The sequence below is a fragment of the Clarias gariepinus genome, chromosome 8 (assembly GCF_024256425.1).
Source record: "Clarias gariepinus isolate MV-2021 ecotype Netherlands chromosome 8, CGAR_prim_01v2, whole genome shotgun sequence".
NCBI lineage: Eukaryota > Metazoa > Chordata > Actinopteri > Siluriformes > Clariidae > Clarias > Clarias gariepinus.
In genome coordinates this window covers 7,829,893-7,844,566 of record NC_071107.1, presented here as the reverse complement: position 1 = coordinate 7,844,566, position 14,674 = coordinate 7,829,893, and the positions used below count along the sequence as shown (strand labels likewise).

Genomic DNA, 14,674 nt, shown 5'->3' with positions numbered 1-14,674 from the left:
AGAATAAAAGAGGCCCATCTTAAAATAGTATTGTCTATATACCCTGTTAGTGATTTTTATTTTAAAGATTAACATTTTATGTGGATTCCTATACATTTTATTTTTCCAAGCCAGAAACTCTTGATCATTTTTTTTTTATGCTTATTTAAGTCTTTTAAGTCTGATGTACACAGCTGATTGTCATGGAAATTGTATAATATACCTTCTTTTAACTGAATAGATGTTACATATTTTTTGAATAATCTTCACTCTAGTATGTCAGACACTGTAAATCATGTATTAACTTTAGGTAAATATCATATTTATAGCTGTAAGTGGCAAGGAAAATTCCCCCTTTCACCTAGTTTATGTGTAACTTAAAAAAAATACTTTTAGTTACATATTACCAACACTTCCATTCACTTCCTCTTCTCTTAAGTGTCATTCCTTATTTTTTCTTTATGATAAATGCCGTCTTGCTGTGTTTTTGTGTTTTCCGTCTTATTCGATGCAACATTAATTTAAAAAAGGGCGGGGGGGGGAGGAGTCTGCTCTTGTGACGGTTTTTGTTTTGCGAGCAATTATTGGCTGAAATAAGGCACGTGATGAAAAAAAACTGGGTCATGTGATACTAATGCTACTGTCGTAATACTTACATGCCTGATCGGAAAAAAAATGTTTTTATTTTATTTTATTTTATTTTGTATAATAATTCAGTTAGATTTTCTTAAAAAATATATTTTAATAGTATTTTAAGCTCAAGCCGTTTAATTAAATAACGTGGGCCTTGCTTGAGTTTTTTTTTTTAAGTTAGGGTCCTCATGGGTCCTGTCAGTATTGGTGACGTCACATCGCCAGCCCCTTTATTATTTGTGTAGTAAAACACAAGCCTTATACTCTCCTGTAAGCGCCATAGGAGGTTAATAACGAGTTTATTACGGACCTGTAAGAGTTGAGAAGGTGCGTGATGGCGGCGGAGATGAGCAGCATGTCCAGTGTTTTAGCGTTTCAGACTCAGATCGCATCAGTGATGGAGGTGTTCGCTAACGCCGCCGTAGCCGAGATCTGTAAAGTTGTAGAGGTGAGTTATACGGAGTTACAGATGGAGATGCTGAAGAGCCAAAAGGAGAACACCCTGCTCAAGCGGAGACTGAAGATGATCGAAATGAAGGAGTCGTTTTATAAAAGAGCCAGCAAGCTAAAAGATTCTGCGGGGGGAGAGGGTGAGTGAATGTACGCGCACGCGCAGCTCGTATCATCTCGGCTCACTCATGAGTCGACTCATTCTTCTCTTTATAGCTACTATAAAATAAAGCAAAGATTCGTTCATACGACTCAGCGCACATCGTTCAGCTAAATGATCCTGCTCAAACATCAAAACATCAATGTAAAACACACTCATACACACATGGAGAAAAAAGAACATATATATAGTCGAAATTGTTTGTTTAATCTCATTAGGCGTCAATTTCTTCTGCTCCCAATGGCATCTTTGCCATTTTTTGCAAAATGATTTCCTCTTTTCTGGTTTTGAATTATATATGAGTGGTGGATTCTTAACCTGGAATATGATAAGCTGTGATTTAATGTAAAGATTACGTTTCATAGTGATGTCTAACTGACTCGGATATTGAACAAACGATTCATCGTTCAATTAGTTTCAGCTTCTGGACGTAATTAAGACGAATGAACAGATCAATTATTGGTGACCCATTGTCTACATCTGCGAGGGGAAAAAAGACATCAAGAAAAACAAAGCGAATACTATCGTTTACTAAAATGAGCCGGTTCAGAGTGGCGAATCATTTGAGAATTATTCAGTTCTTTGGATGTTTTTCAGGCATAACTGCGCTCAGTAATCGTTTCATTTGCTATGACTGTGACGCCAGCTCCCTCTGGTGGACAGCCTAGGTGTTACAGCACCTTCACACTCTGATCAAGTGTGTTAAGTGTATTAGCTGTGTGTTGTAGGTGGAAGGGTGCGTGTAAAGATTGGCACAACAGAGTGTGAACGGCCCCCCCCTGAGGAGACACTGCCACATGATCTTGTAACACACACACCTCCTCAACAGGTATACACACACACACACACACACACACACACACACAGACTGACAGAAAACGATACACAATACGTTCTTTTGTATACTTCTGTTACTCTAAAAATATCAGAGACGTCGTGTGTGTTTGTGTAGGAGTGTGTGATGGAGTGTGTGGAGCAGGATGCACAATCTGACGTTCTCATGCTGAAACAGGAAAGGACCGAAAATGTCAACAAGGAGCAAGAGACGGAGATTGGAGGCACAAGTACAGCACACACGCACTAGGGTTTAAGTTTTCTTTACAGCAGTGTTACACACTAACACAGTGTTAATGAGTGTATTCTCTGTGGGATTACAGCAGGCAAAGAGAACGCCCTTCAGCATGATTCGCTCCAGCAACAGGAGGTCAGGCACACACACGGACACACAAACACACACACACAATGCACTGCAAGTTTATCCTGGGTGCATATGTTAATATTCATCAGTAATTCATCAGTAATTTTCATCTGTAGCACTGATCATGACTCCACCCATGCTTGTAGCGTGAAGATGTAATAACATTACCCAGCCATTAACATTATTACAAATGTATTTTATTTTGCAATCCGACTGCATTGCATCGGATTAAATGCGATGACTTGGTAAAAGTTCCCCTAGACAGGTAAAAAACTCTGTGTTTCAGTCTGAAGAAGAACGTGATTTTCTGAAAGAAGAAGCCTGTGAAGAGAGAGGAGATGCATCAGCACATGACGGTAACCACCAAAAGACTAAAAACACACATCAACACTAACCAGGGGTCTGTTCTTCGTACGTCGCTTGACACATCCGAGATGAGATCATCGTGCTGATTACGATCTGGCCAAGTTGGTTCTTCGAGCATTACATTACATTTACATTTTAGGCATTTGGCAGACGCTCTTATCCGGAGCGACTTACATTTTTATCTCATTATACATCTGAGCAGTTGAGGGTTAAGGGCCTTGCTCAAGGGCCCAACAGTGGCAACTTGGTGGTTGTGGGGTTTGAACCTGGGATCTTCCAAACCGTAGTCCAATGCCTTAACCACTGAGCTACCCCTGGCCCCGAGCACATCTGTTGTTGATGATTTGTATAGCTGGATTGAGTTATTTGAGATTATTGCGCGTTGGTTTAAAAGGCGATATGCATAGACAGTAGAAACAATGATCACAACCCCTTCGATTGGTTGACGAAATGGCAAAAGAGGGAGCTCAATTTTTTTTTGTGACACGTGTTATGCACTGAAATCCCCCCCACACACACACATAATTGCTATCAAAGTTAAATGGTTTACAAATTACATGAGACAATTAAATAAAATAAGCAATATGAGAATATATATGTTGTGTATGAAAAATAGAAATATAATTGTTTTAAAATACATGTATACTTTTATATTGTTTTTTTTTTGTTGTTTCATCCAATTTTTCATTATAAAAAGGATTTATTTTTATTATATATAAATATTTATTTGCATATTCATGACAAACCCCTGAAAAATACATGTGTTGCAAAATGAACATTATATAAGAGTTTGTATTTATGGTCTTGACGGCTGTCTCGTGCCTAGGCTTCATTATAATAGTAATATCATACTTGATAATAATTAACCTATGAATTTATGTTCTAATATAATATTTGATAGCGATTTATATGCAAGACCCTTTTTTTCTTTTCCCACGTGAGTAAGTCCGTGTCAGTCATGCTCTTTAACCAATCAGATGTGACCTTGCCATTTCAACCAATCATAACCCGCCAGCAGCGCAGCCTAAATCCTGTATACATGAAATAAACCTGCTTTCGAGCAGGTTTAAGCTTACATATGTTGCTATGACAGCAAATGCGAGATGTGCATCGAAGAACGAAACAATCCAAGATCAGGAAAAATCCACAACAATCAAATCCAGCTAACTGAGTTAGCGACGTACGAAGAACGGACCCCAGGACTAACAATGTTTTAGCAATTTTTTTAATTAATTTTTTTTCTTAGCCCTGCCTCTACACATAAACACAAATGGAAAAAAACACCATGAAATTTCGCTTTAAGAACCCGCTTACGAAATGGATTAAATTTGTATGCTGAGGTGTTGCTGTATTGTGATTCACTAATTGTGAAGTCACTGAAATAAAGCTTCTTTGTATCATGCATAGATCATGATGCTTAAATAAACAAAAAACACTGTAGAAAACTACCTGTTTCGGTAATGATAATCAAAATGTCCTGTTAACATTCTGACAACAGAATATTTAATATTTAACTGGGGAGATATATAGAGAGGATCTTATCTGGTAGCCATCCTAAAGTAACTGTACCATGTGCTTAATCACTAATAATCAAACTTATTTACATTCTGTATGTGTGTTTAAGAAAGTCCTTAAAAATGTTGTGGAGGATGAGAACATTGAGCATGGATACATAATTTTCCCACATTTCTATTATTATAATAAAGGAATATTCATCTAAAACAGAGAAACATCCATTATTTTATTTATTTATTCAAATTTATTTTATGTTAATTTGTTTAAATTACAACATAGCACACATTCAAACACAGCCAGACGCATTGCGGTACTGAGAATTTCAGCAGAAAATGCAGTAAAATAGAAAAATAATTAATTTAAATTACACATGGGTAGAGAGCAGTATGGTCTTTATTCTGATGCTTTTATATATCACTAAATTACACATTGTATATTTAAAATTATTAGTGCCATAGTGTTTTAATAGTTTCGTGGGAATCACCCATATTACTATATTATTATTATAATTTTTTTTTGTGTGTGTGTGTGTGGTTTAGGGTTAGTAACGTCATACCTGCTTAAATCTTTATATGTACAACTGTGTCATAAATATAACTGTGAAGGCTAATACCATGTTTACAAATTATGTTGACCAGATGAAGCATGTAGAGAGAAAACAGCAGTGGGTCTAAACCAAACCCTGTGGAACACCAAACTTCAGTTCAGTACGCACTAAAAAAGTTACCATAGGCATCTACAAACTGATAACAATCAGTCAAGTAAGACCTGAGCTAAGAGAGGGGTTTTCCATTAACTTTCCATTAATTTTCTAATTTAATAAGGAGAATAGTCTGATCAGTAGAATCAAACGCTGCACTTGGCTCAAGCAACACAAGCAAAAACAGAACTATGATTAGATGCCAGTAGGTCATCATATTCCCACTTTTAAAAGCACTGTCTCTATGCCGTCATGATACCTAAATGACTAATACATTTAATTATTCTTACAGTATGTAGATATGAGCTACAACCTATTATATGATCTTGGAAAGTAAATGAGAGATTTGATATTCACTTATTAATAAGTGCTAGCTCAAAATATTTTGGAATGTAACCATTGCTAAAGAATTGAGCATTTTGATATTATCTTACAGTTAGGCAGCTTACAGGGGAGTAAGGATTTTGGTTATGATTTTATTTTATTAAAATGAACTCACAGAAATCACATTAGTGCTTCTTTTTAAGATGCTAACCACTTCCACAGTGTTAAGCTGGTGCCTACACAGTCCCTCCACTTGTTAGCAAGCTTAACCTTATAGCTGCAGGGCAGGACTAAAGAAGCAAACCGACCTCATCTTGGATGATCATCTTTGTTATTTATTTTCAGGAAGTTGTGCTGATGAAGGCACTTCAAGTGTAGAAGCTGACAACGACATCGCTGTAGCTGACGCATCATGGGAAAACAACATGTTTGAGTCCTCCCCCCATAATGTCCCGTACTCTGGAGCTGACATCAGTGCAGGAACTTCCATTAACGATTATTTAATGCACAGAGACGCTGTATGTTCTTACAGCACCGAGCTCGGATCCGTTAGTAACGCGTCTTTCCCTGAAGGTCACTTTCCACATGCTGACGAGCGAATCGTTTCAGAGTTGCATGCTGGCACATTTAAACCTGACAGGTTCGTGGTGTGTAAGTATTGTGGGAAACACTTCCCGCACACTAGCGCACTTGTCCTGCATCAGCGCGTCCACACCGGCGAGAAGCCATACTACTGCGCTCTGTGCGGGAAGCGCTTTAGTCAAGCGTCCAGTTTGAAGAAACACTACGGCATGCACCGAGGTGAGAAACCCTTCAGCTGCCTTCACTGTGGAAAACTGTTCTCAGATCAGAGCAACCTGAAAAAGCATGTTAACGTGCACACAGGCGAGAAACCGTATGGCTGCGTGCAGTGTGGCAAAACTTTTAACCAGTCCTCCAACCTGAAGACACACATGAAAATCCACACACGGGAAAAACCGTTCAGCTGCGAGCACTGTGGCCAGATCTTTGCCTACAAAAGCAGTCTGGTGAAACATCAGCAGAGGAACTGCCTTACGCTTCAGAACCCTCTGCATAACTCATTGCCACAATTTTAGACTCTTCTAATCCTGGGAGTAATTTTTTGCATTATAAGGATACTGTACACAGTTAGGGTAATCTGACCCACCCTGGAGTGACGCTTTCATGTGGTGTTTAATCCTTTCTGGATAAATAATGTTATTTTCTCCTCTTCAGAGAACATCCCTGCACAGAAACTTCACAGGAGCATGTGTTTGAAGGGTATGCTCGGTTCCCTGGCTAGAGCATTAATATGAACACTTCCCGTAGTAAAGGCCTTCAGACACTATCCTGGTGATTTAATTATTTTTCATTAAAAACCACTTCCTGTTTAATAAATAGCTATGTTTAAAATGATAGAGTTCAGTATTAAATAGTTAAAGTGGCGCTTGGAATGTGTTGTGCAAGTGTCTTACACAGAGACAGTTTAGTTTCTTAGTTACATGCCTGGTGAAAAATGATCATTTTTACAGCATCCTCCACAATTATTGGCACCCCTGGTTAAGATGTGTTCTTAGGCTTCTAATAAATACATTTTTCATTTAAACAATATAGAAAAAAAAGAGAAATATCCAACCTAACAATTGGATAATTGAGAAATGTTAAGAAATAATTTTTTTACATGGAATAATGTGTGCAGTTAGTGGCACCCTGATGCTATTACTTTGTACAACCCCATTTTGGCAACAAGACAGCACTTAATCTCCTCCTATAACATTTCACAAGATTGTAGAATGCAGATAGAGGGATCTATGACCATTTCCTCTTTGCAGAATCTTTTTAGATTATCTTATACAATCTCATACACTCTCCTTTTTGGGTTGAGGTCTGGAGACTGAGATGGCCATGAGAAGAGCTTGATATTGTGTCTGTATAACTATTTGTCCTGGTATTTTAAAGAGTTCTTGATACCATGCACCCTAACAGGATTTCCATGGCCTTTGGAATAGAAACAGGCGCACAGCATCACAGATCTTCCACCATACTTCACAGTGGGCATGAGGGGCTTTTCCGCATACTCATCTTTTGTTGTATGCCAGACCCACTTACAGTGTTTGTTCCCAAAAATCTTAATCTCTTCTCACCACAGCAAACGGACCCAGTTGAAGCCCAGTCCCACTTACTTCTTCTTGTCTTTTCCATTTTAAAGAGTGTATAACAGAAATTGGCCTCTGCATCATGTCATATTTATACCACATGAAAACAGGAAGTCATAAGTTATTGATTAAAAGTTTATAGATACTCTAATTAACTTTAAACTACAGTAATATTCCTTATTGGAATTGTTTGGGGTACCAATAATTGTGGTGATTTTATAAAAAACTATTATTTTAAGTCATTAATTTACTTTATTTATTTTTTATTAATTCACTTAAGTGAAAGGATTAGATGTTTTAACAATTTTCATTGAGATTAAATTTCTGCAATAAAAAATAATTATTTATTAGAAACCTAAGAACACATAACAAGGAGTGCCAGTAAATGTGGAGCACGCTGTATTCTGAATTAACATAAACTCGTAAATCTGTAACTTTAAAATAAACGGGAAGCTTGTTCAGTGCCTTATTATTGTTATTTAAAACATGTTATTATCCATGTGTTAAAATAAAGTATGGCAAGAAAATTCAACACCAAAGTTGAAGTTGAGTTGAATCCTAAATTTAGAGAAAAAATAAATGAACTGATGGATGGATGGATGGACTGATATTTTGACAGGGACGTAGGGGGAAGCGGGTAGATGCTTACTGTGATACAGACTGTCCACATGAGGGCAGCAATACTACTAAACTAAACTGAGTAAGATAAATAATATTTTGTGTGTTTATAAAAAGTTAATTCCATTATAAGTAATATCTATATATATTTATAAATGCATTAAATATAAAAAAAACATAGTAGGTAAACATACGAAAAGAAAAACAACAAAACTACCTGGTTACTATCTGAACAGTAGTGATTTTAAATTGGCATTAGTTGGGTCTATTCAGTGTGTCTGCACACCGTATCTTACTGTCTCTCAAGATTTCACATGCTAATACACATTTGAAATTTGTATTACCAAATTGTTCTTTTTTTACCATCTGTTAATTTGGGAAAATGTGTTTTTTCAGCGAAGGTTTTTGATATATATTGATATGTTGGACAGTGGAGAAGGAAGTTCACCTCCATCTAGACCTCACCGCCGATACACTCTGCACACACTGTTCTCTGGGAAACTCACTCTGGTGATCTTTCAATACATCTATTTCTCTCTCTCTCTCTCTCTTTCTCTCTCTCTCTCATGAATGTTAAAAAAAAATCACAATCTTGCCAAAGCAGTAATAAACGATTAATTACATTATAAGTAACATCTATCTGCATTTATAAACAAATATAAACAAAAATGTATTAATATGAAAGAAAAACATAGTAGGTAAACAATAACAAAAAAAAACTTGGGTAACTTTCTGAACAATAATGGTGTTAAATTGTGATTTTGTTGGGAGTAGGGATATACAGAGTGTGTGCACGCTGTGTCTCACACTGTCTCTCAGGCTCTCACTCTAACACACATTTTGCAGCAAGGGCAGCAGTGGGGCCTAAAATAATTTAAAAAAAATTTCACCATCTGTTAATTTGAGGAAAAATTTTAGTTTTTGTGTGATTTTTCTTTTTCAGTGGTGGTATTCCTTATATGTTGATATTTTTGACAACAGGAAAGAAAGTGCATCTTGATCTCACCGATGATACACTGAGCAGAATCGCTGCTCTCTAGGCAGCCAGGTTTTCCTGTGTCAGCCCTTCTCCACAGCCAGACTCTGTTCACTCAGCCTGTACCTGGTCAGGATCTGTCTGTTTTATATTTCTGATGGTGAGGAGATACTCTGCCAATTCATACTCTTTCTTTAGGTCCTGAAAGCATTGTAGTCTGGACTGGGTTTGAGTTTGCGTGTCCTAGTGCTCAAGATACACTTTTCTTATCTGATCAGTAATTTGGCTTTGACTCTGATTAGTCTGTGGTACGATCGTTGTGTAGTGGTTAGCACTGTTGCCTTGCATCTTCAGGGTCCGGGTTCGATTCCTGGCAAGGTTTGATTTCCATCTCGAGCATAGAGTTTGCATGTTCTCTCCGTGCTTGATGGGTTTCCTCCGGGTACTCTGGTTTCCTCCCCTAGTACCGAAGTGTGTGTGTGTGTGCCCTGCGATGTACTCTGCCTTGCGCCTGGGCTAGGCTCCAGACCTCCAGGGACCCTGAATACAAGGTAAAGCGGTATAGATGACGAGTGAGTGAGTGAGTGATTAGACTGTGGTGAGCAGTGCTGCTCTGAGGCTGCTGTGTGTTGAGGGTTAGTGTGTTAGTGAGTTTTAGGACCAGCAGAATCCAGAGGACTGGTTAAATTTTTGGGGGGGTTTTAGTGCTTCACACTGCAGGCTGTTTTAATCACTCGATGTAAGATGTTTATCAAATTTTAATGCTCTTTTCTTTGTACATCTACAATCAGTGGGAATCAGCCTACTTCTGCCATGTTTGCGTTGGTTAGTGTTATTTGCTGAACTTTGAGGAGATTTCTAAAAAACTTTGCATGAAGCGAATGTAGTCATGTTTACATGTTTTACCTTACACCAGAACAGCACAATAGTCGCAACAACGCTATCAGAATATTAATACCAGATTTTAATTGGGAGATTTATTCTGTAAAAATCTATTTTTGATAGTGTAATGCATGTTCTAAATCTGGCCTTTTTTTTTGGAAAATGACAATTTAGATTTTGACCAGATTAATTGCCAGGGAAAGAATCTGACAGAACCAGCAGGTCCTGCTGCTGCTGTAATCTTGTTCAATAGGAGACAACAGCACCAGGTTATCCAAGTAGAGCAGAATTGGCTTCTGTATAGTCCAGGAGCTGCAGATTGTGCCAACAACACCGCTGGTTTGTAAAAAGCTGATCTGACTCTTACTCAAGACACTGTGCTTGGTAATGAAGGCCTAAATCCGGGCATTGATGATGCAACAGAATACCTTCTCAGTTGAACATCTCTCTCTCTCTCCCTCCCAGTCTCTCTCTCTGTGGGTAACTGTTTGACATTATGTAGGTCAGCGGTTTTAAGTTACTGATTAGAAACCTGTGTGTGTAAGAGCGAGACAGAGAGAATGCATTAGTATGCTAATATACATGTGTGCGCACACAAACACATGCACATGACAGAGGCAGGAAGTGGTGAAACTAGGTGACTAAACATTTTTCATCAAGGCAAAATCTAAAGCATGTAAGACCTCGGATTTCTCTAACCTGAGTCAGCTGTATAATAAAATCATCTGCAGGACTTAAACAGGCTGGGTTTTATACATGCCTCACCTTGGCCTTAAACTAAAATCCATATCATCATCATCTATGTCTTTTTTGGGGAAGCTTTTTTTTTTTTTTAGCTCTGGAAGTGAAACAGCTTACACACTCTGTAATGTACTGATTACTTATCACATAAGCTCCGCTTCAGGTATCAGCAGTGAAAATACAGTCACCAGGATTATAAACATGCACGCACACACACACAAGGCTGAAGTATTCACTGTTTTTCAAGGAGGAAGAATTTAGTTGTTCTATAAATAGGAGGATTTTTTGTAAGGTGGGATTTGTATTATATATGTAAATATGCGTAAACTAAACATATCTCTATAATACAGCGGCAGCAAACGAGACAATGAATAAAAACGTACACAGACGCACACAATAGGTAAGAAACCTTGAGACCCAGACTCAACAAGGAAACCAATCCTCATTTGGGGGATAACTGATAGCATTAATTGATCTACAGTCATCTTGAGTGTTAGGAGGCTGAAAGTTCAGTATATAATAGGAGAGCTGTTTTAATATAAAGTCAACACCTGTTTAATAACATTTTCTGCTAATTTATTTAGCTGTCCAAATGTTTGTATAAAGACTGTTGTTTAATAATGTTGTTTTATTACTCCTACTAATAAGTCACTCGAGTCACTTCGGTATCTTGCTAAACTGTGTAGCATTTCACATGGCTGTCAGGGTCAAACTTCACATCCACAAGTTCCCTGTACAGCTAAGGAACGAGTTTCTGTTATGCAACCACAGCTAAATCAAGCAAATAAGAAAAACTAGCGTATTTGGTAGTATTTGAGAGTTTTAAGAAAATGTGTTATTGTTGTTTACTATTGGGCTCTTTATGGACCAGTAAAACTTTGGTCTGCTATACTTCTGCTATACCATGGTCCATAAAAATGGCCTTGCCCACAAAGTGTGTCAGGCTAAGACTAACTTCATGAATTAATTTTTCATGAATGACTTAAAATAACCTCTTTAAAGGTTGTTGTCTTTTACAAATTGTGTTTGTATTGTAATTTATATTATCACTCATTTTTATTATCATCCTTGGGGTGTGTGTGTGTGTGTGTGTGCGTGTTACTTATTGCTCAGCACTTTGCTATGTGTGGAAACAGGAAGTGACATGCATGACTTTCAGTTTAGTGCTTTTTCAAATGCTTTCATTTGCAATTTCTTGGGTCAACCCCTCATTCTGTATTTATTGCGGTAGATTTTAGTGGCAGCATTTACCCAGAAGGCATTGCTGCAGCCTGTCTGAAGTTTACCAGATACTGATGACATTTGTTTACAGCTTCCTTTCAAAATAAACATGGTTGAGGCAATGCTATAAGACTGGTAAAGAAATAGTCCATTTTGTTTCAGTAAGTAATTTAAAATAAAACAGTTGAGGTTGAACGGAACACAGTAAAAAGCAAAAAATAAAATACAGGTTAAGTGATTATTCATGCTTACAAATGGCATCAATAAATTTACTTCACTGGAATTCAATGGAAATCATGTTGGAGGCTGTAAAGTTTCAAATCCAAACATCCAAATGACTGGGTGAAATAATTCCTTGGACACTAGAGGCATTTCTTCACACAGCAGCTCACAACCCATGTTCTGACAGGAGGCTAAGTCAAAGCTGGTCAGCAGAGGTATTCATTGCTCTAAAACCTCCTGGTAGATGGCTGCACTGACCTTGGACAGGCCCGTAGCCAGCCTAGTGCAAGGGGGGGTTCTTTTTTTTTAAAAATTGACCTTTTTTCTCAGTATTTTGTATTTGAATATTTACTCATTTTGTATTTAATTTTGAGGTTTAAATACTGCATTTTAGTGACATGTGCTAGATTAGCTTGTCTGCTGGTATCATAATGTGCATGCTTTTGAAAAATATTAGCAATAATTATCTCATCATAATAATATACAAATATTACGGGGAAAAGACGATCAGTTAATGTACTTACAAGACTGTGGGATGGATAAAAATTATTTTTCTGTGGGCTTATTTTATTTTATGCTTTATTTAACAATTATTCATGATAAACTTCATTCGAATGCTGTCTACACCGCGTATAGACACTAGACAGCATCGCCTATGGTTAATAGAATAATTTAATAAATTTACTAATTTAATATAATAATATATTAATTCAAAATAAAATGTTAATAAATCCTAATACTATGCATGGTCAAGCAGGTTTGTTTACGCATTGAACTCGTCGTTCTTTCTTTTCTTTTTTTGATGGATTAACATTTTTAACATAATAAATTTACAGATCCATCAGATAGGCTACTGTCTGTTAATGTTTATTTAAGATGTTACAGACTTGTCATAGCCATTCAGACTGCTCAAGAAAAGGCACAAGAGAACTATTCTGTGTGTGATGTGGGGTTGACGATTAGCTACCACTTAACTAGCGTTAGCAATTTGATCTTGAGGTAGTAACAGACTTACTCTGTTTGGCAGTCTTTTTGAACATATTGTGGCGTGGGCGGGGTTTCGATTAGGAACCATCATGCTTTGCGGGAGGGGTTGTTATGTGTTCACCCTGTTGGGGATAGGTGTTTGGGTTAGTGGCTTCGGCCAGGTTTTGTGTGGGTGTGTGTGTTAGAAGTGTGTTTTGTAGATTGTTGACTTAAAAAAAAAAAAAAAAAGTGATGTTTATGTACCCAGCTGAATAAAATACTCCCAGCCATTTACATTGGCAGTGAGGAAGCTCACTCGCCTCTCCAAGTTCATTCTTAGCGGTGAAAAATGCTACAATATGTTCAATATTCTGCGTTAATGACACTGCTGCCTGCTTTCTCTTCTGTCTCTCCTGCTCTTTTTCGACCCATATATTATACACCGCTGGATCCCGCCACACAGATTTAAAAAACGTCAGTTGCTGCGCAGACTTGTAACATGTCGCAAGTTTTTTTGTAAATTGTTTTGTAATAAAGTGTTATTTTAAATAATGGCCAACAATTTTAATCCGTCTCAAATAATAATAATAATAATAATAACAAAAAATTCTGGACCTTTGGCAGTGGGGGGTGGGTCGTTCGAACCACCCGAACCCCCCCTGGCTACGGGCCTGTTGGACCTGATAAAACACCGTGGACCAACACCAGCAACCTGGATTCTCTGCCTCTCCTCTCTTCCTCCAGACTCTGGAACCCTAATTTACAAATGAAATTTACTTTCATCTGAAAAAAGGACTTTGGCTCACTAAACAACAGTACTGTCAATTTTATCCTTAGCCCATGGAAGTCACCTTTGATGTTGTCTCTGTTTTGAGAGTGGTCTAACACAAGGAATGCAACAGTTGTAGCCCATGTCCTGGATACGTCCATGCGTGGTGTCCTTGAAGGACCAACTGCAGCTGTAGTCCTCTTCTTGTGAATCTCCCCCAAATTCTTGAGTGGGCTTCATTTCACAGTCATCTCAAGGCTGCAGTTATCCCTGTTGCTTTCGCATCTTTTAATACCACATTTTTCCCCTCTATGCCACTTTCCAATAATGTGCAAAGATACAACACTTTGTGAACAGCCAGCTTCTTTAGCAATTGTGCAACCTACTGACCTAGACTGAGAGACCATGTGAAGGCTAGAAAACCTTTGCATGTGTTTGAAATGTTTGTAATTAGCTGCTTAGCGTGTAATACCTATATTCAACATGAGTCTCCAATTTTGGGGTTTCATTTGCTGGAAGCCATAATCATCAAAATTAAAATAAATAATGAAATAAATACTTGCAATATCTCTGTCTGTATGTAAAAAATGTATTCTATAATTAAAGCATATACAAACTTCACATGCACGCCCAGAGCAGAGGAGGGATTAAAACCTCCAGCACTGAGGGTGCAAGATGACAGTGCTAACCACTAAGCCATGTTCTACAAAATGTATTCCGTTATTATTATTGTCATTCAGTATTACTTGTGCCTTATGAACTTTAACCAAATACCGGACATGCCAACTTGAGCCATCA

The 14,674-nt window shown here is 37.6% G+C and overlaps 1 protein-coding gene across 1 annotated transcript; it reads left to right on the top strand.

Moving 5' to 3' along the window:
- Positions 1-840: 840 nt before the first annotated feature.
- Positions 841-6,770, top strand: si:dkey-56e3.3 (zinc finger protein 260). Its single transcript, XM_053502433.1, has 6 exons — positions 841-1,202; positions 1,951-2,051; positions 2,175-2,286; positions 2,380-2,426; positions 2,707-2,776; positions 5,671-6,770. Exons 1-6 carry the CDS (start codon positions 947-949, stop codon positions 6,420-6,422), a joined length of 1,338 nt encoding a protein of 445 aa, XP_053358408.1. The 5' UTR covers positions 841-946; the 3' UTR covers positions 6,423-6,770.
- Positions 6,771-14,674: the final 7,904 nt, after the last annotated feature.